Source organism: Perca flavescens, chromosome 8 (assembly GCF_004354835.1).
Source record: "Perca flavescens isolate YP-PL-M2 chromosome 8, PFLA_1.0, whole genome shotgun sequence".
Classification (NCBI taxonomy): domain Eukaryota; kingdom Metazoa; phylum Chordata; class Actinopteri; order Perciformes; family Percidae; genus Perca; species Perca flavescens.
The window spans coordinates 10,584,378-10,611,196 of NC_041338.1; the positions used below are offsets into that span (position 1 = coordinate 10,584,378).

Genomic DNA, 26,819 nt, shown 5'->3' on the forward strand with positions numbered 1-26,819 from the left:
TATACTTTTAAAGTTTTACATTTTCACTAGGCCTGTATTTCTTTTTTATTTATGAAATTGATATTTATGAAACTGTCTGATAAACTGGCTTGACGAGGCAACGCTTTCGCGTTGAGTAGGCTATAGACCTTTTATTTAACAGGTGGTGGTGTAGGTAAATCTCTCTCAAAGCTACTTACGCTAGGCTACTTCCTTAAACTGAAGGAGATAGAGTTGGACCATGTTGTTTATGATTTGGCAATGCCTGTATCAAAGGGCATTCATGTCTTCCATTTCAATTTAATTCAGTTTAAATGTAGTTTAAATGTAAATGAAATACTATAGGTTATAATATTTTTATAGGCCGTTTTATTTTTATAAGTAGATGTACGTGTCACAGTCTACGGTGTAATATGAATAAATAAATAAATGCATGCATGAATTGAATAAAATTGCTTTTAATTATGTTGTTTTACCGGGTTTTATACATTCAGAAATGTCGCCCTACTGTTCTCTATATGTATTACTGTTCTCTATATGTATGCTAATGCTACAATAGACGCGTGTGTGTGTGTGTGTGTGTGTGTGTGTGTGTTTTGTGTGTGTGTGTGTGTGTGTGTGTGTGTGTGTGTGTGTGTGTGTGTGTGATTTGTTCTCTTAACACATCCATGGTGTGATTGCGGGGGGTTGTCCCCATTGACATATATATAAGGTTGTCCCTTGGAATGTGCGATTGTCTCGCGATATGTTTCACGCGAGCTCCGCTTTCCCAAACCAAAACAAAGAATCCACAGCCAAGTGTAGTTCAAGGTATCGGGGGTTTCTAAGAAAACTCTTGTCTTTTGTCTTACACGGAATCAGGTGATTGTCCAGCGGACTGTTTCAGCAACCGGACAAAACATCAAATCGTTATGTAACACAAGGAGGTAAAGAAATGTTGTCTATAAACTCTGGCGAGGTATTTAACGTTAACGTTAGCTTAACCTAGAGGTTGACACAAACCAGGTTACCAGGCTAACCAAAAAGTCTAAAATACACTTAGCCGCTCTAAAGTCAAATAAAGCAAGATGTCGAGTGACTTCTTGCTTTTTAGCCTACATATACAAAACATTTTAAAAGCAAAAACGGTAGAATTGAATTTTATTCGGTAACGTTAACGTTATCAGCCGTGTAACGTTAGCTAGAATATTCTGAATATCAGAATTGATGTTCCAGACAGAATAAATGTGTCAATATATTTCCTTTAGCGCTAACGGCAACGTTATCTGTTTAACTAACGTTAGCTAATGTTATACTTCTACTGAAATAACGTTACTTAGCCAAATTTACCACAGTGTGTCTAGCTTGAGGAGCCATGTTGTAAAAAAGTGAAACGAACATTCATAAATTCTACAATTTATGAATGTTCGTTTCATTTTTTTACTTTATGTAGCTTAGCTAACACTAACGAATGATATATTAAGCTAACGTAACGTTTACACCGTGCAGATCACAAGCTCTTGCTGAGGTGGAACCAAATTTGGTCATACTTTAACAAATTTGGGCCCTTTTGTTCATTGATTTATTGGAACTTGAAGGAACACACACGTGCAGCCTACTTTGAAATTAATATTTCAAGCATGTAACGTTATAGTATAGTGTTTTCAATGAATTCGTTTTTACGTTTTGTGAGGTTAAGTGTTCACGTTGTGACTATATCGTTTGCATATTATTTGATGGATGATCGATGTGTAACGTTAACGTGAACTGAAAACACCACAGTTAGCCCACTGAGTAAAGTAGTCGGGATGTTGGTGTTGTAGTACAGACAGATGTTCCGATGGTTAATTCCTCTCTGCATTATCTGAATACCTATTGACTTTTACTCTAAAATAAAACAACGAGAAAGACGGAGGTGACTTATTAATGGCTCCATCTGGATCATGAAGTTTTAATTGGGAGTCTTCTGGGAAATGACGCTAAATAAATCCTGCTGTTGATGACATAGGCCCAAGTATTATCCCCCCATAAAATGCATTAATAGCAAATGAAGAACTCAGAAGTGGGAGCTTACAAGGAGCACGTGAAGGCATCATCGCTCTGATTCAGTCAAGCACGCGGCCATTCACAGTTTGGTCCCTTCGATGACTCTGAATGACTAGCCGGCGCGCGTCTCCCTCGCCATTTAGACACATTTAGAACTTTGGGTCGAAGCGGTGGATTTTTACAGGCGAGTTAAAATCCAGGTTGAGTGTGCGAAACGATGCTGATGAAGTTGGAAAGTAATGAGCGAGGATGAAGCTGCCGGGAAGCCCGCTTTGTTCGGAGGAGCGCAAGGCTTTTGTGCCTCTGTCATCCCGCAGCTCATCCCCTGCTGCTTTGTCTTCACTTGGCCCTCCGATACCGACCGGTAGGTGCATGTCCGCTTTCAAAGCACCGGGGGTTAAGCTCTGTCATTGTATTACATGTACACAGTTGGTACCCGGCTCTTGGTAGGATTTACTGTAATTATAATAGACTGACTGTATTATCCTCGATGGTACTCAGAGAGTAAATAGTGATTATATATTTAATGATATATACCGGTACGTCTTTTATGTTCCATGATATGATACGATACATTCCCATAATATTCACTAAAATAAAAAAAATAAGGATGCTTTTCATGTTGTTGTAAGGTTGTTTTTCCCTGTTAATATTTATCATCCTTTTAATGGATTTTTAACCCAGACTGCTGCAGAGAGCAGCTTCTCTGCCCTTGCCCGTCAGTGTGTTGGTGTCAGCAGCCACTAAATAATAGATGGGACCCTCACCCGGGGCTCTCACCTCATGCTTTTAATAGACTGCTAGGATACCTCTTTATCTGAATTATTGTGTCGATGTGTTGGTGAACTTGACTAGTATTTGTATTTAACACCTTAAACGTGCACCCAGAGCTTTTGTAAGCACCATAAAGGCCATGCAGTAAAATAAGAGGGTGATTGTAATATCAGGGGGCTCGTGCCCAGTAACAAGAAAAATGAAATATTTGCCTCCTCTAGTTCTCTGCTTGTGTGAAATCTTGGCTGCTGTATATGTGCATTGCCATGTGAAAGATGATAGGAGCTGCCTGCCCTGAGTGAAATATTGCTGCTTCAGTTCCTTTGTTCCCTATAGCCGACTGGTCTGGCCACTGGCTGCCTGCCTATTTGGCTTGAAGACCTGCTTTTGTTTTTAGTATCCCATTTCTGCCATGCATTCTAATCTCATTGTGTGTGTGTGTGTGTGTGTGTGTGTATATATATATATATATATATATATATATATATATATATATATATATATATATATATATATATATATATAGTATAATCATGGTATGAATAATAGGCCTGACTACTGTTCTTTGCCTTTTTATATGAAGAGCCTTGAATTATGTGTTTTTTTGCACGTGCACTTGTGCATCCTTCTATCTTTCCTCAGCTGCTATGATGACCTTTGTCTTCAAGGACATTGCAAGATTCTGCAGCAATGTTGTGAAGCTGATATTTTAAAAACTGAAATAGAACAGGGTCTTGTTTTACTCTTTGATTCCTGAAAGGTTACCCTTCTGAGTAGAGCTCAAAAATGTATACATTTATTTAACTATAAATCGAGGAACTTCACACTTGGCTTCCTGGTACCCAATAAACTTGGTGTTTTGGAATTTTCAGCAGTTTGGACAGCGTTGGATATTGGATATTAATCAACTGTGAATAAAACTAAACAATTGCTCCATAAAGGTTGAGGAAAAAAAGGACCAAAACAGTGACCTGTGTATAAAAGTTGAGGAATCTCTAAGATAATTTCTAAATGAGCCACAGCCAAACTGCGGCTCATTGAACTGCTGCAACGTGTTACAGGTTGAGTTTTATAAAAACATTATGAAAAACCCACACATTCACGAGGCCCTTTACCTATGCCACATGGTAAAACCGCCTATGGCACAGTACAAGTTCTGCTTCCAAATGTTTACTCAAAGTAAAATGACTGGCATTATCAGCATAATGTACTTGCATTTACTTAACGTCTGTTCAAGGTGGAGATTTCAGCTGTAATATAATGCTGGATAGTTTAATGAATAATGCAACATATTTTACACTTTGTGTGTAGAATCTGAATGTGCAACATTTTCTGTCAGGTAAATTCAGTAGTACAATGTAGTCAAAATTGTGACCGCTTTATCGGCATTGCCCTGACTCCCTGAACAAGCTGCAGAGACTGCTGCGCCCCGTTCACGTAACAGCGGCAATTAAACAGTTTCGTACTATGATGGTCAAATTTGCAATTAATCTGCGGTTCACATGCATGTCGAACCATAGGGTCGGTCTGTTACACTGCTGTAGATTCAACATCTACACCTATTTCAAAATAGAAAACATTACACTTCATAGCATTTTGTATTCATAAACAGTATTGTATTATTGTACAAATTTAGTAGTTAGCCTACCTTATGTAAATCACTCCTAAATCTGCCTCAATGGACCTTTTTCACAGCAGACATTTTGAATTGTCATAGTAGGAAAAGCACAGCTGAAATTGATAACCTTAACGATGGCTCAATTCCATCAAGTGTCACAGTAAGCTATTTCAGTGAGTCAGCATGCACAATACCAGGGCCTCTCCTAAATGGAATGCAGCCATCATTAATGGTTTCGAATACACCTGTGCTTTTCCTACTATGACATTTCTACCATGAAAAAGGTCTATGAGCTAGGTCAAGGCTTTATGTGTTAGTGGTTTATTTAAGAGTCTGGCCATTTGCTGTGCAGAAGTCTGTTCTTTTTACGTCACATACTCAATTTTTATCAAATTTAAAAAAAGAATGTCTCTCTCGTTCTGTCCTTCCACCCCTCCGTGCTCCCATTTTCCTTCTCTCTGATAGCCTACAGCAGATGGTCATCATTATATTTCATAGCAGCTCTTCTCAAGTGAGCAAGGCTCTCTTAATTACTGAGACCTGGATGTTTCTGGCGTATAAAGCAACACTATTGATCAGATAGCCAGCTAAACTGTCGCAGTGGAAGTGAAATGGATACATTCATCAACACAACTACAGAAATGTAATTTATCATAATACAACTGAACAATAATGTAGTTAAAAATGGTTTGGGACCATTCTTCCCCTCTCTTATATCGATACCAAAACCTTTAGTATCTGATAGTGCAGTATAATCCAATTTTTTATTCCTTAAACAAGCAATATGTGTAATTTGTGAAATCGAAGAAGCTTGCGGTGACTGGCTACGTGCAAAACCGTACAAATTCTTTATTTTCTAGACGTGGGTACAGAAAGGATCACAAACAGGTTTCATTTGACTGGAGAAGTCTCGATACTACTTTGTACTGGGTTATTTCGGTCGATACCAAGGTATCGGGTTCCGATACCCATCCCTATACCTATCGGTCAGAAAATCTCTGAAAAAACGGTCTCTGGAGCAAGTAACAATTGAGGCCCTTTTTATTTGTTGTCCTGTACCTAAGTGAATTCCGCTTACTCAAGATTGTCTCACATGGATACACACTCCAATGAATGCTGGGGCACTGTGTATGTAGGCTGAGGTTGGGTAATTTGGTGTCAGCCCTGTTTCTGCAGCACACTGCTACTGTAATGAGTTGACTGCAGACTTTTTACAGGCTCTCTTCTCGTTCCACAGCTCAGCACTCTAAAAACAAACCCTTTACCCGGAGTCATTTTTGCACAACTCTTTGTGTCAGTTAGAGATGGTCCGATACCACTTTTTTGCTTCCCGATATCGATTCCGATACTTGAACTTGCGTATCGGCCGATACCGAGTACCGATCCGATACCAGTGGGTCATATATTTGATTATGTTTTAACAACTGTATACTACTATCTCTGTATGGATGTGATATGATTTCTGTCTTTGTTGTCGGTCTGGCTCAGGTTAAACTCTTTGTGAAACATGAACAAACACAAACAATGAATGTCGTACAACTTTCTTTTATTCTCCAGTTTGACAGTCGGTTATAAGGGAAAAAGAACATAAATAAACTACTTTAACATAGATTTTCTTCAGGGCTTTATTACGTGGTATTGGATCGGTGCATAAACTCTAGTACTTCCCGATACCGATACCAGCGTTTTAGGCAGTATCGGAGCCAATACCGATACTGGTATCGGTATCGGAACATCTCTAATGTCAGTGTATACTAGATTTCATTGTGCAATCCTGTATTGTATTACCACAATAATTAGGGGTGGAAGAGTTCAGAAAATTCATGCTTCAGGTCACATCATGGTTTTGGAGTCACAATGTTCAGTTTGGTAAGTTTTTGGAGTGCATTGCCAATTTTTACATACTTTTCATTTATTTATTTGGCAACTGTTTTAACTATTATTCTGTTTGAGAACATAAATATAAATACTTCTTCATTGTCAAATCTTTTTTTTAAAGAATTAGGTTTTTCAAATTTTTTGTTTTCATTTTTGTTATTTTTATATAAAAATGGCCACATTATTTATTTATTTATATATATATATATATATATATATATATATATATATATATATATATATATATATATATATATATATATATATATATATTGACTAAGTCCATCAACATAAAGCTCAGCAAGCAGCCTATAACATGTCAGATCATAATGGAAATAGTAGTTTTTCTACTTTAAAATTAAAGTGTATTACGAAAAGAACATGGCTGGATTTGTTTTTTTTATCAAAAGGAAAAGTGCCACTGTGTTAATAAAAATAAACCCATTAGGTGCAACATAACCCAAACACACATTGTACACTTTTTTTCAAAACATAACTGCTCTGTTCATTCTATTTTCATGATCCGCAAATAAATGCCGTTTGGGATTTACTGGGTTGCTGAAATATTGGCGAAAGGGGTTATTATAGTGGCTCAAGTAACATTACTTTAATCATATGCTGGAATCCTGCATCCTCCATGACTGTATGTCTATTGCTATAAACCCGCAAAATGCTTAGTTATGGATTGGATTGCTCTGTTTAAATGCTATGAGGAGGTGTTGCTCTTTCCTACCTGACTCTCTCCTCCTTGCGCTGTCAACGGATACACTGGCACGATGTCTTTGAGAATGCGCTATCATATTGGAAGTATTGCCGCTAATATAAGCCAAGTTGCACAGTTCTTGCACACAGTCACTGCTTTATCAACCACTTTTTTCCTTCATTGTCAGGTAGCGCTAAATCTGTAATTCTCTCCATATTATAAGCCTTTTTGACACAAATCTATGAGGCTAAAATGAACCGAACCATCCATACATGACCTGGACCGTGACGAGTTCGGATTTTTTACTTGAACTGTTCCATCCTTAACCCTTGTGTTGTCTTCCCGTCAACCTTGCAAAACCTTTCAACACCTTTTTTTTCACAGTTTGTTTTTGCTTTTTCCAACGTTTTAAATTGTTAAATTTTCAGCGTTTATTTCTACGTCCCATATTTTCTGATATAAAACAAAAATTGAAAACTGGTCAATGTGACCCGAAGTCAACACAAGGGTTAATAATAATAAATCCTTGAATGAGTGTGCCCAGAGAGGATCTTATCTGTGCATTGAGTTATCTTTCTCATCGTTCCATGAAATCGTTTCTGTATAATTAGTAGTGTCATCCCACTTAGACTTGAAGTTGTGACCATATCAAACTTTTGTGGCAGTTTGGGAATTCAGTTTGGAAAGCTTAAAAGTATTGTCTCTTCCGTGCCCACCATAACTTCAACATCAGTAGCAGTAACTTCATTTTCAACATTCGACTGCATCAAAAGCAAGTTGACTAAAACCGTAACATAAGAGATGCTTTGCTAAGTTGCAAAAAAAATTAATTATAGTTAGAAAAACACATTTGGAACCAACATATTTGAAGTTGGCAGTGTCAGTATTTTACAACCGTGTCAAAATAGTCATAAATTAATGACATTGGTGTTCCTATAAGTAATCTTCAATCCTATAAAAACTCAAAGTCAGAGCACATGACATTCTTGGTTCAGTCCAATTTGAACACACTATTTGCCACAATATTCAGCGAAACGTTTTGCAGTCTGACTTTAAGTTGAGTCGCTGTTCAGCTGAAATGAAAGACATGTTCCTAACTTTGATTTCCTCGGTGTGCCCTCATTTCTCCATCAGTGACCGTCAGTGTGGTTTGTCAGTATTGGACTGCGACCAGCAGCAGCAGGTCAGCACCATGAGTCTATACGGGGCCGGTGCCAGTAGCTGTGCCATCGGCGGAGCAAGAGAAAGAGGAGGCGCAGAACATTACCGGGAGCAACAGTGGCGTTCCAGCGACCGCTCACGTGACTCCTCCCATGAGAGAGGAGAAAGCCAGCTGACGCCCTGCATCAGGAATGTCACTTCTCCTACTCGGCAACATGGTGAGGAGAAAAGAAAGAAGAAATGATTATTAGTCTTGATTACACAGCCCAAAAGTCAGTTCACTTGCCCAACACTGTTTTGTCCCAATCTCTAAACAACATATATGTATTAATGTATTGTTTGACTCAAAGCTTGCTTCACTGGTGTTCATGTGTCCTTCTCTCTCCCATAGACCGTGAACGTGGCGATGGAGGCTCATCCTCCAGATCCTCCAGTCCACGTCCTCCCAGAGTTTCTATTCCGTATTCCCACATTGGAGGGGCCCTGATCGGGGGACACATACCTCGGTCCCTGGGTCCTCCTGGAGCAGACCACCACTTGAAGACGCTGGGCCCCGGAATGTCCGATATGATCTACGTGTATGACCTCAGCAGTAAAGAGGGGCATCGCAGTGGACTGAGGCTGGGAGAGAGAGTAACGCTTATTGTGGATAATACAAGATTTGTGGTGGATCCTGCCATCTTCACAGCTCAACCAAACACCATGCTGGGCAGGTAATGACTACGAGATAGATTTAATGTAGGAAAATAACTTAAATGTGAAAAAAGATTGCGGAATGCATCAAACTATTTTCAGCATAAAATTGCTTTTGCTCTGTTCACCTTTCACTCCAGTCTACCAAGTGCCATTCCCATAACTGTATTAGTGGTGATAGAGCAGTGCCATCCTCCTCTTTCGTGCTGACACCTTTTTTTATGATGGCTTTTTTTTTTTTATGTTTTTGTTAGGATTACATACATTTAGATTAGTAAGAAGTATTTAAGCCACAACTACAATGTCATAACATTTAACATCTTCAATGTGCCGTATCCGCTTTAAGCGGATCAGAACGTAAAACAAACAGTAGCAATACATTAGATGATCACTAGTCTGCTTAGCTGTCCATTTGTTCTGATATTCAATTTGTTCTATTACCCAGGATCACAAGTTAAAGAAATACCTGTTTTTTTCCCCTAACGTGTTGTTTGTTTTTAGGATGTTTGGTTCTGGGCGTGACAACAACTTTACGCGACCAAATGAAAAAGGGGAGTTTGAGGTGGCCGATGGCATCAGCTCCACTGTCTTCAGAGCCATTCTGGTGAGAATGCTGAGTTTAGTTCTTCATCTGTGGCTGATGGTTCTAGCTCAGAACAGCTCTATATACTGTATACACTATACATTTCTTTAAATTTTTGCTTCTCTTCTTTTCTCCCTCCCCTCTCTTGTTCCCAGTGAGTTCAGAACCCTCCTGAAACATACATCTTACATCATACATCTTTGTGTTGTGTTATTGTCCCCAAAACAATATGATTTTCACAAAAAATGATCCGTTGTGTGTACTGTCGGCCGCGGCTTGAATTAGCGACCTGAATAGTGAACAGGCTGAGAGATAACCTTATTTGCTGTGAAACAAAGTAAGTTCAGAGGGGCAAAAAGCACTTACTTATTGCAGGTTGTGTGTTAGCGCCATCCTGTGGTGTTCAGAGGACAAGGCACTGAAGCACAGCACAGTGTTGGAAATAACAGAGTCACATTTTCTTTTTTCTTTTAATGTAGCGCATCAATTTAGAGCGGTTAACAGTCCAGTTTCACTGGAATTCCTTTAGCAGGTGTCCTGTAACTTTTTTTTATGGACACCCTGCATCAGAATCGAGTATTCACCCAGACCGTGGTATAAGTAAGGTATAATGTAGAATGAGTGGGTCATTATTGCTAAATGAACACGGACATGGTGATGCAGGACACCCTCACTCTACATGATCCCCCTTTTATAACCTGGCTACTTACTAACTACTTATTAAAAAATCAATAATTTGACACAAAATATTGAAAAATAATTTAAATTTAAAAATGATGTTAGTAATTACCAGTGCTTAAAGTATTCCGACACCGTGCCGGATATCCGGCATGCGGCGATGAGGAAAAAACAAACAAACTTGCATGCAGTTTAATATTTTCGAGTCAGTTGATTTCACATACCAATCATATGAGAGGAACGCAGCTCTAACTAACGCAGGGCTTAAAGTATTCGGGCCTGGTTCTGGATTTCTGGCGTATGACTATTTTAGAAAATAAATAAATTAAGTCCACATGGGATTTGTTTTTGATGCGCTGGATTTAATCGTCATTGAACTTCCACCTACCAATGAAATGAGTTCTAGCCAATCAGATACAAAGTAGGGCGGGTCTTTGCCGAATAGCGGAGAGTATGGTGTGGTCTCCGTGGTAACGCAGCTAAAAAAAAATGTAGGCAAAGTTTATCAAACTTGGAGCATGTAGATACAGCTTTAGTTGAGAAAGGAGTTAAAAACAAATGGTGCATGGGCATGAATAGAGGACAAGAGGACAAGGTGGAGACGTGTCGTACCAAGGTACTTATCCCCGGGAGCGTGCGTACACTCAGAGTGGAGTTTAACTATTGCACTTCTTCGTGGACGTGGAAGACTCGACAGGGTTTTCCATAGTAACAAGGGTCTCATTTATCTACATAAATACGTTTATTTGTCTGTTACATTAAGGCGACGTGTGAATTGTTTAATGCGTTGTTTATTATTGTGGCTTAATCAACAGTGTTTTCCAAAGTTCCATATTGACATTCACCTTAGCTACATAGGCCGACTGATAGGCCTATCTATGTGAGTCATGCAGGTTTATGAACAATATTTTTTCTTCCTCTTTGCTAACCCGTCCCTCCATGCCCTCTAACGTGATTTCTGTTTTAATTTAGTTTAATATGGCTTTTCAATTAGCCGCTTTGTTCACCTGTCTAACATAGAAGTTACAGAGGGGATACACAAAATATTAGGATGGTTTTTTACCTGATATTTTGTGTGTCCTGTCATCATGTGTGTTATTTTCTGTGTCTACCAGGTCACAATAAATAACATGAGATAATATGGAGATGTTTGCTGTTTTTTAGCAAAAGTTACAGAGGGGATACACATTATATCAGGCTGTTTTTCATCTGCTATAATGTGTATCCCCTGTAAACAGCAGACATCTCCATATTATCTCATGTTATTTATTGTGACCTGGTAGACACAGAAAATAACAGGACAGACCCTTTGCATGTTAGGGGAGGGGATACACATTATAGCAGTTGAAAAAACGGCCTGCTATTTTTTGTATCCCCTCTGTAACTTATATGGTAGACAGGTGAACAAAGCGGTTAATTGAAAAGCCATATTAAACTAAATTAAATTAAAACCGAAATCACGTTAGAGGGCAGGGAGGGACAGGTTAGCAAAGATGAGGAAAAAATATTGTTCATAAACCTGCATGACCTACATAGATAGGCCTATGTAGCTAAGGTGCATGTCAATATGGAACTTTGGAAAACATTGTTGATTAATCCACAATAATAAACAACGCATTAAACAATTCACACGTTGCCTTAATGTAACAGATAAACGTATTTATGTAGATAAATGAGACCCTTGTTACTATGGAAAACCCTGTCGAGTCTTCCACGTCGCCATTTGTTCCATTTTAAAGGTACAATATGTAACATTTCTGCTTTAAAATGTCTTAAAATGACCATACCTATGTTATATATTTTTATGAGTTGTGTTCTCACACTATCCCAAATGTTTCCACCAAATGTCAAACCCAGAGAAATCTGTTATTTTATTTTCAGACACGGCACGTTTCCTTTAGTCACCCGTCAGTGGCGTCATATAACCTTTTACCCTCCAGTTACTCTAACTTCTGTCAGAACACTGGCACCAAGATGATACGTTCAGGAGTAATTGTAAATCATACAATGTGACAGAAAAAAAATACTTGTAACCGTAATACTGCTTTTTTTTTGCCATACAGCATCATTTTGTGATTAATTACATCCCACTTTTTATCACAGTAATACAACCGAGACCTTATCTATTTTGAAAGTTCAATATCGATACCGGCTTGACGTTACTACAATGTGCTAACGTTGATGCTAAAGCTTTGTGGGTAACATTATGAGGTTACAACATCGTTCAACACGCTAATAAAGTTATTTTTATATGACCGTTTCGACCACAGCTAACAGGACTGAGCTAACCCACGAATAACTTCACTAGTAACGTTAACGTTAGCTGTATAGATAGACGATTAATCTAATGCTAATTTAGCCAAAGTAGCACACGCAGGTCTGTCTGCCTCACTCCCCCGGCGCAGAGAGACTCAGTCGGGATGACAGCTGACAACAACCCCGGGACATATAGCTAGCTAGTTACTGTTGGCCCCAAGTCAGCTATCAGCCAGCTACTTTCATTACAGCAACCCCCGGCCAGAACTTATCTCCAGTGCCTGGTGCTTACGACGCTAACGGCAGTTTAATTAAACGTCGGGAAACCGACTAGCTATATCAGACCCAGCACCGAGTCACAACAGCAGCAACATCCATAGCGGTAGCTATAGCTACATCTCCGTAGGTCTACCGGTGTAGCTATGTGCCGAATTTCTCCCACCTTCGCGTTTAGCTGTCTTTACAGTTAGCTAAATTAACCCAACAAAAGGTGGGTTAAGCACCAAAACGAAAAGTTAAGATTACTGAAAAGTGAAGGGGAGATAATTCCGGGCAGCTGGGAGATGTTCTGCTGCTGCACAACAGGCATCGAACGTCCTGGCTCGCTATCGCAGAGATTTCCACAACAAACCCCCCCTCCACACCCGTCTCTCGGCCTCATTTAGTAGTAGTAGTAGTAGTAGTAGTAGTAGTAGTAGTAGTAGTAGTAGTAGTAGTAGTAGTAGTAGTACAACAAACCCTGTCCGCCCCGGTGTTGAAACCATCCAAAAGGTGACATTGATATGTGAAATATTTTGTGTTTTAGCTGCTGGCTACTGTTAGCTTGCTGGCTCAGTAGCTAACTGGTCAGCTACAAATAAAAATCTAATCAAGAAAAACGTAATTATGTTGGGGTAACTGCAGCTATTTTATTACAATAACATGAATAAACGTTACTAAACGTAACGTAAATAAACTTGAATGGGTAAACTCGTCCGTGAACTGATGCATTCTAACCAGCAGCGAAGGTGTTTAACACTAAAAACTCCCATAATTCCACGCAACTTCCCAACGTCATCAAAAGTCCAGTTTTACCGTCCATTGTTTTGGTTGAGAGACCCCTAGCGGCAGAAAGTTACATATTGTACGTTTAAGAGGTAAATTTGAAGTGCAGCAGTTAAAGCAGTACTACGTAACCTTTAGTTGCAGCTGTAGTTCCAATGAGACAACCTTGTAGGGGGACCGAAGCTCCGCTCCGAGTGCAGGATACAAATCCTGGTGGAGATAAGTACCTTGGCACGACACCTGTAACGACGGCTACCATTGTGACTGCGCCTTCACTGACCGACCGTGTTTGTGATATACGTGTGCACATTCATAGAGGAACACGATTTGTCATTAAGGATGGCCACTGTGTAAAAGCTGTCTGAAGCCCAAACTGCCTTGACAAAGCTGTCTGTTTGGAATCAGCATGGCCGTTATTTAAACACAACGGCCTTGTCCTAGAGTTTAGAAGTCTAAAGCCCTGAATTACGCTAAAACAATATTGTCTGTTTAGATTCTACGGTTGGAACTACATTCATAGCAACATAAACTATGAAACAAATTACCACAGCACCTGATAGAGGTTTTCTGCCCTGTAACTCTCAAAGTCCTTTGATGTTTTTCTTCTTCTTTTTTTGTTGTTGCAATTAACCAGTCTTTAAACACTCCCATAGCCTATGCAGTGTTCCATTTAGTGTTTACTTCATGTATGTCTTCTTCAATTTCAACTTCTGTTTTCTTGTTCTCTTTTTCTTTACTCTACTGGGGACAGTTCAGCTATTAACAATGAATCGAAAGTAATGAATCGAAAGTTGCGTGCTTTCCAAATATATAAAACATTTTAGAAAAATCTTCCCTGTTTTTTGTACACAAAGCAAAAAAACGTTATAAAGATAGAAACGTTAAATTATACCAGAATTCTTTCTGCGGAATGATGGAGGTGGTCCTCCACAGTCTATGATCAGAACTACATCTATGGCGACAATCTTTTTATACATAGCAATGGTCTGCTATACAGCAATAACAGACAATGCCGTGATTGACCAATCACAATCAAGCATTCAACAAAGTTATGTAATGAATTTCAATGAAACTACCACCACCTCTCTCGTTCTCTGTTCCGGTTCCTTTTCTGACAGTTCTTTTCCACTCTACCCCTCTATTGCATTGGTCTATTGTTGCTGCTTGTACTGACAGGGATGTTCAGCTCAGTCTTATATGGACGTTCTTCTGCTGTTTGGATTCTTCAGTTTAGCTGTGTAAAGGAAAATATACAAGTGCTTTGCCTCATGTCATCATGTGCACCATGTGCATCTTCCAAGTCCAGCCTTCTGTCCCCTTCTCATGAACGTGATACCTCAGGATGGCCTGCAGGATATTTCATTACATAAGGCACAAACGTCTACTTGGACTCTAGAACGAACCAATTTTGGTGGTCAAAGGTCAATGTTACTGTGCCCTCAGAAAATTCATTTTTGGCCATATCTTAAGGCAGTGGTTCCCAACCTTTTTTCCTTGGCGCCCCCCCTACTCATGTCTAAGAAAAGCTGAGCCCCCCCCCCCGCCCGAAACCAAAGTTGAGGTAACTCTCGAGATAGAGCCTTACTTTCTTTTTTGATACAGAGCAGTTATCAGCACTGTTACGTTTCTCCTCCATGTTTCATTCATAAAATAGTGATGCCGTGGCGGCAGGAAAAATGAAGATACAACAAAATATATAGTTTTCATACAGACTTTTGTATACATTAGATATTCTAGTGTATTATCATTTGTTTAACATGTGCAAAACAATTTTTTTTACCTCAACCTCAAACCAGATAAAGACTCGCGCCCCCCCTGTGATCTTTGCCGCCCCCCCTGGGGGTGCCCGGACCCCAGGTTGGGAACCACTGTCTTAAGGATTCAGACGCTAATTATGACAAATTCACACAAAATAAAAATCAAGCTATATAATGTAGCTATATTTTTATCTTTTATCTTTTTTTACTCTATGCTGCTATTTGGAGAGGATTGCTCTAACAGAATTTCGTTGTATTGCATACAATGACAATAAAGATCTATCTATCTATCTATCTATCTGTCTATCTATCTATCTATCTATCTGTCTATCTATCGGTCTATCTAGAATAAATAGTTTTACGGGTGTTGGAGCCATGCAGTATCTTATAAAGTAAACCAACATTGGTCTTGAACAAAAAAAATTCAAAGCTCAATACATTTTATTTTATCGATAATATTGCAATAGTGATAAGAGTTTGTTTTTGTTTTTGCCCGGAGCTCGTTAAAATGATTTATAACTTGTGTGTATTGATGTGGTTTTTCATTTCATTTAATTTCTGCTTATTTTAAAGCACTGCAGGTGACTTTTGTGGTATTGCGCAATACCAGCAAGAATGGTGTCAACTGCGTTTTGTGTGCTCGTAACCTTGAGAGTTCATTCTTCCAGGAACAACTGGCAAGAACTTTCTCCCTAAGAACACTAGTCCGTTCCTTGCATTCTTGGGATTGAGAAACGCTCCTTGATTCACAGTATGTAATCTCAAAGCCCTTTACAAAGAAAACCGCACATTCTCACGAAATGAATGATTAGTACTTGTAAATGTTACTGTATAAAGCCGGTGCGTGCACTTGCTTGCCTGATGGGAGGGGCAAGACAGAGAGGGGTGATGGAGGCCTGCAGGAAGAGGTCTCACTCTACTTTAAATTCTGCCGTTTTTGTTTTTGTGATTAACAGTTTTTATTATTTAGTTACCGCCTTTGACTCTTTTCCTGCTTCCAACGTTAGCTACATGATTGCTGGATATACCAAACTAACTTTTTTCACTTTCCAGGAGGCCCTACGCTTTTCAGTGTCTATTATTTTGCAAAGAGGAAAGTCAATAAAAGCCATTTGCCAACACTAAATATCAAACAAAAGCCACACACTATAGTATTAAGTTGCTCTGAGCTGTAGCCTACATACACTTCTAAACAGAGGCAGAACATAATGTAATCTCTGAGATTATTCCTTCTCAACGCTGTGCAATGTGAAAAATCTCAGCGTTGAAACGGGCTGACAGTTCTCAGATCAGTTTTCATAACACTCACCCTGGGTCGGGTAAATTAAGTCTACTGCTAATTTACAACACTAATTTACAACACTAATAGTAATAACATTAACGTTGCAAAAATAACCCTGCAAATCAAATCCCATACTTTACCGTTGACCGTCAAGCCACTAAACGAATGGAAATTAACACCTCTGCTGAAGTGTTAAATTCGTTAATGATTAGCACGAGACAACGTCTCTCTCTTACTCTCTCTCTCTAATAATTACTTAACTGTGGTTATGGCATAAGTGAGAGAAGTACAGAAAAGGTAGTGAGTGATGCGGTCTTTTAGTGTTTGAGTGGAAACTCCTGAAACAGGAAACAGCCACTGTGAGTGTCTTATTTGACAGGGGCTGCACAGAGACAACAAGAGGATGGAAAGTGGAGCAAGGAGGGAAAGTGACGTTAGCTTTTGCTCTCCACCCCTCCTCCTTCTCTTCCTAGTCTCTCTCTCTCTCTCTCTCTCTCTCTCTCTCTCTCTCTCTCTCTCTCTCTCTCTCTCGTGACGTCTGTTTTTTACTTTCATCACAGCTCGCTCTCCATCCCTCCCTTTCTTCTTCCCATATCTCTCTCTCTCTCTCTCTCTCTCTCTCTCTCTCTCTCTCTCTCTCTCTCTCTCTCTCTCTCTCTGCCGCCTGTGTGATTGAAGCAGCACCAATAATGGCGTCTTGTTTTTTCTCCCATGCTTGTGTGTACGCATGAATGCCCGCCATTCTGCCGTTTATTCATTTGTGCGTGTGCGTGCTGCTGAAAATGTCAGGATTACTACAAGTCGGGGATAATCCGCTGCCCTGATGGCGTTTCCATTCCCGAGCTGAGGGAGGCATGTGACTACCTCTGTATCTCCTTCAACTACAGCACCATAAAGTGCAGAGACCTCAGTGAGTATACAAAACTGTACATGTGGCTTGTTTAGCTGTTGATTCACTGTCTGATCTGTGTAGAGCTGCAGACTGATGTAGTTGCTGGTTTTGTTGACACGTTGACTTTGGTGAGTCTGAAGCAAAGGTTGTTTTCATAATTTTTTCATCAAGACAGAATGTGGACATACCTGTATATTTTGCATATAGTCAGCCACTACCTTATTTTCATTTAAAATAAATGAAAACAAGTTAGCAGCAATATTATGTCCACAATACAGCAGACAATATCGTTGATAGACATAAATACGGCATTTACTGCAGCTGTTATTGTAAATGTGACCCTCTGTCAGAACTAAAACTAGACACAGACCTTCCGATTATCATCATAAGTGCACAATAGTCTAGATACCTGAATAATAAATTGTGACAGGCTCATGTTTTCTTCAATGTTGTTCTTCCATATTTGACGTACTTGTGGCCAACATACTGTTACATGGAAATGCCATTTTGTAGATGGTGCACGTCCGTGTGCATTTGTAATATTTGTGCATGTTTGTGCTTCTTGTTTGTGCCTCCGAGTGTGTGGGAGAAACGGCTTCAGGTGTGTGTGTGTGTGTGTGTGTGTGTGTGTGTGTGTGTGTGTGTGTGTGTGTGTGTGTGTGTGTGTGTGTGTGTGTGTGTGTGTGGCTCTGAGAAGGTAGTGATTAGCTGTGAGATCTAATACTTGTTATGCAGGCACATAACCAACCAAGGCATGCTGGTTTTATTCTTGTACCAACAGGATGTGATTTTTCAGAGTTTTATGTCATTAGTTGTTGCTTTTCAGTGTGGTTTTTGTGGTTAATTTGAGTCTACTTTAAATCAATCTCTGCTCTAGATAGACCCACACTAAGCCTGTACATATAAACTATGTTTTCTGTTTGTATATTTTAAGAGTTTGCATTCAGAAGGTCATTATATTCACATGTATTATGTTTAAATGTTTAAGCAGCTCTACACAGGTAATATTTAGGTCTTATCAGGTGCAGTACTGCCTGAATGTAGTCAACTGTAGAGGAAGAAGTTTCCATAAATATACAGCCTTGCTCAGATGAAGACATACTATAGTGGAGGTAAATTGGTCACATTACTGTTTACGGAAAACCTCCTTTAGCCTGTGTACAAACTAAGCCCATGAGAGGGATAGCTGTTAACCCTCTGGGGCAGAGCAGGATTAGAATACATTTTCCATATATTTAGAGTAATGGCTTGTTTTTATCATACAAGCATGGCAAAAATATTGATAGAAACCTTATAATTTACACTTTCCAATGTGTCCGTTCGTGAATTCGATAAAAGCTAAACTTTTCAACCATTGTTACCTTATTGATTGCCTTTTTCATACTTGAAGTTGTCAGTATTTAATAATCAGTGGTTTGGTTATATTGAATGTCTCGTCCTATTTGTTGTTGCATTTGTAAAAGTTGTGTGTGTGCTGTACTGTACTGTATGTGGATGCTGTGTTTAAGAAATAAGAAGTTTGGTATGAATGTATCCAAGTGCACCTCTGACCACTTGCTTGATTGGGTGATCACATGTTTTGTTCAATCTAAATATAATCATTAATTTAAACTCATCGTAATGAGTAGTAGCAGATTATGTACAATATTCTCAAACTTAAAATAATTCTATTTTATTTATAGTATCAAATCATAACAAGAGTTATCTCAAGACAGACACAGTAGGTCTAATTTACAAAGACTTAATAGAAATAGTACTTGGCTATCCTAGTTGTTGGGGGACAAGTAATGGATTCAGCAAAGTGTTCTACATGCTGTCCTCTCTCTTTCCGTTGTCTTCTCTCAACACGGATGTCTTCATGGTTCCTCCCCAGGCGCCCTGATGCACGAGCTGTCTAATGACGGGGCCCGGCGTCAGTTTGAGTGTTACTTGGAGGAGATGGTGTTGCCGCTGATGGTGGCCAGCGCTCACAGCGGAGAGCGGGAGTGTCACGTGGTGGTGTTGACTGATGACGATGTGGTGGACTGGGATGAAGAGTACCCTCCACAGATGGGAGAGGAGTACTCACAGAGTAAGATACTGTCACCATCACTACGATTCTGTTACCAAAAACCCGGTTAAGATGCCTTCTTTTATGAAAACCAGCTACTGTGGCATGAACACTTTCTGCAACTGCTGCATTCTTCACACTTTTTTTACTGCCATAGTTCTGGCATTTTCAGAAGTTGCCAAACTTGAAGGTGGAGTGATAAGCTGTTTGTCATAGACCCCGTCCTGAGTGATCTGATCACAAGCGAAAAGGCTCTAAGTACAGGTGTGAATTTACCCAGGGCGCATTGAAGACTCATTGAAATCCGATCACTCAGACCACATTGTTTTAGCAGTGTGTAGGGAATGTGCCCTGGGCCACACTGAAGGGCCGCCTACTCAACTCTAAGCAGACCAACATACTCATTCACTGGCTTTGTCCATTACGTCTGAGCTATAGTAAGCTCTAACGTGGGTTAGGTGTAAGTAGGGTTAGTTAACTTGGTGGAACTTTTTATTTTCCAACCTCACACAAACGCCTTTTGTTTGAAAGTATCATCACTCTAAATTTTAACACTTCTCTATCAAAGTGATGTTTTGACTTTGGTGCATGCCGGTTTAACGTTCATAACTTTGGCTATTATGCTCTTGTTAGCTGGGCGTCTTGCTCCAAGGCTAATTCCTTCTGACTATGGCTAATTAGCTAGTTAACGTGCTAATAATGCTAACATATAATGTTAAATAAAATATTAGAATTTACTCACCGAAAAAAAAATGTAGCGCAGACTTCTTGATTTGTTAGTACAATTAAAAGCACAGGAAGCCATATTATGTGTTGGATATTTGCATGAAAGATTCTCAGAATGTCACACACACAGCCAGGCACTTAAGTGCAATGACTCAACTAATATTAGCTGAAATGACAGGAACACCTAGCAGAGCTGCAGCCTAGCGGCTAGTGAAGTTGGGCATTTTCACAAGGGGGTCTACGCTCCTCGTGCTGGGAACACTATGGCGACCATAAACCTAGCTTGAGACCCATCGTGACGCTTTGCCTCTTTTCAAGATTTATATCTTCAGTGCTAATCAGTGGGCTTAAGGCTCAGTGCAACACTCGAGGTAGGGATGTCAGAAAGTATTGAGAGACATGGAAAGTATTGGTCTTTTTGTGGGATTCAATGACGATAAAAATCTTCAGCCGTTGCTGAAGGTGACGTGGTGGATTCATGTATTAAATGTCCCTATTTTTCCCCAACAGTCATCTACAGCACCAAACTGTACCGCTTCTTCAAGTACATAGAGAACAGAGATGTGGCCAAGTCAGTGTTGAAGGACAGAGGACTGAAAAAGATCCGGCTGGGAATAGAAGGTACTGAGTTTCTCCAAAACTAAAAGAATAATTTACAATCACACTAATACATGTAATTGATACTGGGGAGTTTTATCTCTGTTTCTGCTTTAGAATTTGAAGTCGGGAGATTTGAAGAATTCAGTAGGGCAATCATAATTTTGCAAATAGGCCATTTCACAAGAATAAAGCTCAGAGTACAATATTTCATAACTTGGCTCTTTCATTTCTTCGTTTGTCTTTAGCTGTTTTTAGCTACAGTAGCCCAACTGTAGTGAATACAACACTGTTGACCCCAGGGGACCTTTCCGAGTTAAAAAAAACAAAAACAAAAAAAAAACTAGAAGAACATTTTAGGTCATGGAACCAGTTAAAAATACTGGAACTTCCCCACCAGGGCCACAGTGGGAACCTTTCCCGAGCTTTTAAAATATGATTTTGGCATCACATGTGCTCTCTTAAAAGTGTGTTTTTAGTAACATGTTTTATGAAACGTCAAATCCAAGCAGTAATATTTTGCCGTTTTGCCACTTCCTAGAGTCTTCGAAATACCACTTGTAAAACAAGGAATATTTTAATTGTTTTTATACTTGTGGTCAATTAGTGAGCTAAAGAGGTGCTGGTAGCTTAATTTTGTTACCTTTGGGCACATATAAGCTATCTTTTTGCTAAGCTAAGCTTACCGGCTGCTGGCTTCTGCTTCATATTTACTGTATAGACATGAGCATGGTATCATTCTTCTCATCTAACTCAACAAGAAAGCAAACAAGTGTATTTCCAAAACTATTGCTTTAACTCCAACAAGACAGCTGTAGTTGTTTCCTTAAAGAGCCCCTAATACGCTTTTTTGGATTTTCCCCATTTTAGTGTTTTAATATAGTTTTTTTGTGTATGTAATAGATGTATTAAAAAAAAAAAAAAAAAAAAAATTTTCTCTCCCATAGACAGCACTTTTTCTCAACTGCCTAAAAATGCGTCACCCACATTCCTGTTTGAAATTCCTCAATTAGTGATGTCACTGATTGAGAATGCCAGCCCAGTTTTTCATATGTCCTGCCAAAAGAGCTCAACAGTAGGGCTGCACGATTTTTTGTTTCATCGTCTACATCGTGATGTGCACGTCACATCGCAGGACGTTGCAATGTTGAAGCTAAAACTTTTTTGCTACATGATAGAAAAGTAAACTTTCACCATTCTCCTTTTACATGATTGTTACCGGCCGAGCCTTTCCCTTTAACACAGGTAACCTGTGTTAAAGGTGTAGTTCAGTACAGTAAGCGGCAGTTGCTGCAGACACAATAATGCACATGCTTTTCCATGGGTAGTGAAGCTATGGTAGTCAGTGTTTTATGTTCGCTGCAGAAAGCTGCTACCAGCTAAGGCTAAAGAAACAAGGCGTCTGACCCAACTTACGTTACGGTTCGGAGCCGTGAAGCTGGAAACGTAACACTAATCTACAACAGCAGTCTGTGTCTGATTTAAGTGTTCTTGGATACACAGTTTGTTGCTAGTGCATGCACAGCGAACCACCAATCACAATCAATGTTGATTTGAATTTATCAAACAAACAAGCCGGCCCCGCTAGTCGACCACAACCTGAAATTTAAAGGAAGCAACATGCATGCATTATTAATATCATTCACTTTAGCCTGGATTGATAGTATAGTTACATATAGTTGATAGTACGATGGTGTCATGTCAGTCAACCAATGTATTTAACCATCTAATTTCCCTCTCCAAAATAACTTCGGTTAGAGTAAGAGTAGTCACAGGGCTTACTTGCTCTGGTGTATGTAAAGTTTTAAAGTTCAGCAAAGAATGGTTGGTTAATTTTCTATGTCGATGCACTCCCCTAAAAAATCACCCCGGTAGTCGAGAATGATTTATTATTTTCAAATAGAGCTGTCTTCTTTTTTATATTGCAATATATATCGCAGGAAAAAAAATATTGCAAGGTCAGTTTTTTCCAATATCGAGCAGGCCTACTTAACTGGGACCGCACACTTTTTTTTAACGGGTCTGGTTCCGCAAGTGTTTATCCCCATTCAATTGTTCCATTGACGTTTCAAAAATTGCTTGTATAAAGAGTTTTACGTCTGAAACTAAGCCGACCAGCTACAAAAGGAATCATAAAACATTTAATTCAGGGCAAAAAAACATTTTGTGTACGACAAGAAAGGCAAAGGTACAAGACTGTATAGAAACTAACATACTGTAGACCTCAATGGTAGCAGCTCACTCTAGGTGTTCGCAGGTACAGTAAACACTTCCATGGTAACATTGAGTTGGACCAATCAGAGAAGTCGCTGTTCGGCTTAGGATTGGGGGTAGTGTAGGATTTTTCTATAAGATTGTGAATAAAACATGTTTTTCTCAAAAGAAGGTTGATTTCATACGGACTTCTAGCTTTTACAGGAGCAGAAACTTTTGTTTCACAACCTCACAGCTCGTGGTCAGTCTACCTTGGATGGTTTAGACCAGTGGTTCCCAACCTGGGGGACGGCAAAGATCACAGGGGGGGGTGCAAGTCTTTATCTGGTTTGAGGTTGAGGTAAAAAAAAAATATTTGCACATCTTAAACAAATTATGATAATACACTAGAATATATATTGTGTACAAAAGTCGGTATAAAAACTATATTTTTGTTCTCGCTTAAAAAAAAAAGGTGCTGATAACTGCTCTGTATCAAAAAAGAAGGTAAGGCTCTATCTCGAGAGTTTCCTCAACTTCAGTTTTGGGGGGACGGGGGGGCTCAGCTTTTCTTAGCCAGGAGTAGGGGGGGCGCCAAGGAAAAAAGGTTGGGAACCACTGCTTTAGACATTATGGCAGATAATCAAAATACTTATGGAGAAAATCAACAGGATTTTTACTTCCGGAACCACACTGTTGAGCTCTATAGGTGCTGCCTGAGCAAGCACAGCCTGCCCAGTGGCTTGTTTGAATTTGGTTGACCAGTCACAACAGAGTGGTCCAGCTGACCAATGGGCATTATGAGATACATGTTTTTTTCAACATCAAAGCATGTAAACCTATTCTAGTAGACCACAACAGTACAAATGGGATGCTGAAAATGAGTATAATAGGGGCTCTCTAAATGTTCTTCTGATAAATCTTTGTTCTTTTGTTTTCTCCAGGCTACCCGACCTATAAAGAGAAGGTGAAGCGGCGTCCTGGAGGTCGTCCAGAGGTCATCTACAACTACGTCCAGCGTCCCTTCATCCGCATGTCCTGGGAGAAGGAGGAAGGGAAGAGCCGCCATGTGGATTTCCAGTGCGTTAAGTCAAAGTCCACCACCAACCTGGCCGCGGCCGCCGCAGACATTCCCCAGGACCAGCTGGTGGTCATGCACCCTCCCGGGCCACAGGTGGACGAGCTGGACACTCTGCCACAGCCGCCGGGCGTCAACGAACCCCATCAGCTGTGGCTCGGACAGGGACCGGAGAACAATGCGGGCCCCCAGCTATCGCAAGGCTACGAGGGCCAGAACCAGCAGGCTCAGGACACTACGCACAGCCTGTCCCACAGCAACCAGCAGCATGGCGGCAGCTACACTCAGGCCACTTACCACTACGAGCCGGACCCAGACACACCGTCACCCTCTGCATGATACTGGCTGCACGCTTAATCCATCCCTCCACTGCTGTGTTCACACTAACAGCAACAAGTGCTTTTATTTACATAATTTCACTAAGACAAATTCTGAGCTAGGAAATGCTAAACTAAACTATAACTAAAAAATAAACAACTTTCACATAATTGTAATGTGAGCATTGATTATCAAACTTGCAGTCCTTCCACAAAATGTAGGAAATTGGAAGTAGTAACACTGGTAAAGAAGCTAAGAAGCACAGACACCTGGCCTTTAACAGCCAATAAGCACACAAGGTTTAAGTTGTTGCTACTTGTTGCTTTCAGTGTGAAGGCAGACTTTGCTCTCCCGCTCCCCTTCTGCACCTCCTGAGTGGGAAAACACCACTTTGCCTTCTGTTGCACCTCCGCTGCAGCCTTTCTCAGTCAACACAGTGTCCGAATGAGCGGAAATTGTCCAGCAGCCAAGGATGAATGAAGCACAATCAGCAGGCCTCCTCACCCACCTCTGGTCACTCTATTTGTTTTTTATTTATCTGACCAAAGGACAGTTTAGTTGCATTCTGTATACATGTGGAAAAAAACAGTACTGTATTTAATTGCATTGAAGCATGTGTAAGAGCTGTGAGCGTGTGAACTGTGCTGCTGGGATACTGTACCTTACTGGGAAAGTGGATTTCAGTCCCTCTTTATAGTCGGTCTTTATTTGGAGGCTAAGATCCACTTTTTCTAGTAAATGTGAATGCCTTGATGAAAGGGTTTTTGTTTTACACAACATCCAGGTTTTAAGAAAATGATTAACTTCCTTAATTTTTTAACCCAGTTGATTTGGTTCCTAGTTCATGTTGAGTCCATGTTTTCACTCTTTTGCTCCACTCCTGTTTGTTCTAGCTGACCTGCATCACCACTGCTGTGAGCACACAGGATGTCAGAAGAGATGTTGAACAAAATGTTTTTCTAATAAATGGTATACACAACACTCTTCTTGAATGACTGACTCCCAAATTATTATTTTTTTTGAGTAGAAAGTCATGTACAAAGCATCTTACATTGTACACGAAACAAAGATCAACCAAACAGACAAACAAAAAGGGAGTAAAAAACAAAACACGAGTATATGTAACAGAACCACTGAAGCTTTTTTACTTAAAATCGTTGTTCTATATGGGTTGATTAACTCAATCCATCCTTTGAACATTTATCAAATATGCCTATATTTCACATTAAACCAGTCTGCTAATGTCGGTTGTCCTTTATTTAACCATTTTAACCATTTTTTTATTTACTAGCATTGTTCTAAACATGCATGCTTTAGAAAAACCAAAAAGCTGTTGTAGTACCTACCCAGGCACTAAACCTGGAAACAAAAGTCAACCTTGATTTTTTTTAAACTTTTTCAATGCTATCTCTAATTGTCTTACAGTAGAGCATTCCTAAAATTCATGATAGTGATTTGCTCTCTCTGTCCCACAGCCTCTCCAGCAGGATCAGTGTCTCACTACCCAGCGAATCAGTGAATAGAGCTCCTTAGGCCCAAAGGACTTGACCCGTTTTCAATTTTTGTTTTATATCCGAAAATATGGGACGTAGAAATAAGTGCTGAAAATGTGTAGAAGAAAAGTTTTACAATTTAAAACGTTGGAAAAAGCAAAAACAAACTGTGAAAAAAAAAAGGCATCAAAAAAGGTTGACGGGAAGACAACACAAGGGTTAAGCCAGGTTTTGATGCAAGATCTAGCTATGTGTTTCCCCTAGGTTATGTTCAAAATCGCTGTCTCCAATAATAGCCTGTAGTGGGTGCTTAACTGAGTGCTGGCATTCAATAACTTTTTAGGCAATGGAGTGTCAGACCCCCTGTATCCCCAGGCACTTGGAGGGTCTTGTCTCTAACGGTTTCTTTCCCTGCAACAGGGATCTCGAAATCAACTTTCTACAAATGTCATATCTGCGATATACACTGGTAGTGTTTGGAATAAATATACAGCAGCTTTGGTAGAATGCTCATTTTAACTATTTCTATATGTTGCTCAATCCCAGGAAAGATAACAGACTCCACCTAACCAGGTCTTTTCTAATGTTAGCCTTTTTAGGTCCTTTGGTATCTGCACACCTAGATATTTTAAACTGTCTACCTCCCTAATGGAATAATTGTAAAATCTGAATTGTTGACTGGTTGTACAGTATATTTAAATGTTAGCAGCTTGGATTTATGAGAGTTCAATCTGTACCCTGATGCTAATCCAAACTCTAAAAGTGTTTGCAATAAAGCAGGAAGACAGGAAGCTGGTGGTGCCAAATAAACCAAAACGTTGTCTGCGTGTGATGGAATTTTGTGTTCTCCTGCCAGTGATACTCAATATATTTTATAAGTTTGCCTGATCAGTCAACTCAGAGGCTCTATGAAGAGCGCGAACAGGAGGGGACTGATGGGACATCTCCGACGACATCCTCCTTTCAACTCAAAGGACCCTGAGCCATTTATTTTTCCATCCATCCATCTTCGTCCGCTTATCCGGTATCGGGTCGCGGGGG

At 39.8% G+C, this 26,819-nt stretch overlaps 1 protein-coding gene across 2 annotated transcripts; it reads left to right on the plus strand.

Moving 5' to 3' along the window:
• Positions 1-725: 725 nt before the first annotated feature.
• LOC114559889 (BTB/POZ domain-containing protein 10) lies at positions 726-25,277 on the plus strand. Of its 2 annotated transcripts, none has more exons than XM_028584889.1 (8): positions 726-905; positions 8,112-8,356; positions 8,530-8,851; positions 9,333-9,435; positions 17,221-17,341; positions 19,197-19,394; positions 20,610-20,720; positions 23,834-25,277. In XM_028584889.1, exons 2-8 carry the CDS (start codon positions 8,170-8,172, stop codon positions 24,304-24,306), a joined length of 1,515 nt encoding a protein of 504 aa, XP_028440690.1. In that variant the 5' UTR covers positions 726-905; positions 8,112-8,169; the 3' UTR covers positions 24,307-25,277. The 2 variants fall into 2 exon arrangements, with proteins under 2 accessions (XP_028440690.1, XP_028440689.1); XM_028584888.1 differs by lacking the exon at positions 726-905 and adding an exon at positions 2,032-2,368.
• Positions 25,278-26,819: the final 1,542 nt, after the last annotated feature.

Coding starts and splice junctions, on each gene's coding strand:
- LOC114559889 (XM_028584888.1), top strand. CDS start 2,244: ATGAGCGAGGATGAAGCTGCCGGGAAGCCCGCTTTGTTCGGAGGAGCG. Junction 8,357..8,529: donor TTCTCCTACTCGGCAACATG/GTGAGGAGAAAA, acceptor TCTCTCCCATAG/ACCGTGAACGTGGCGATGGA. Junction 20,721..23,833: donor GATCCGGCTGGGAATAGAAG/GTACTGAGTTTC, acceptor TGTTTTCTCCAG/GCTACCCGACCTATAAAGAG.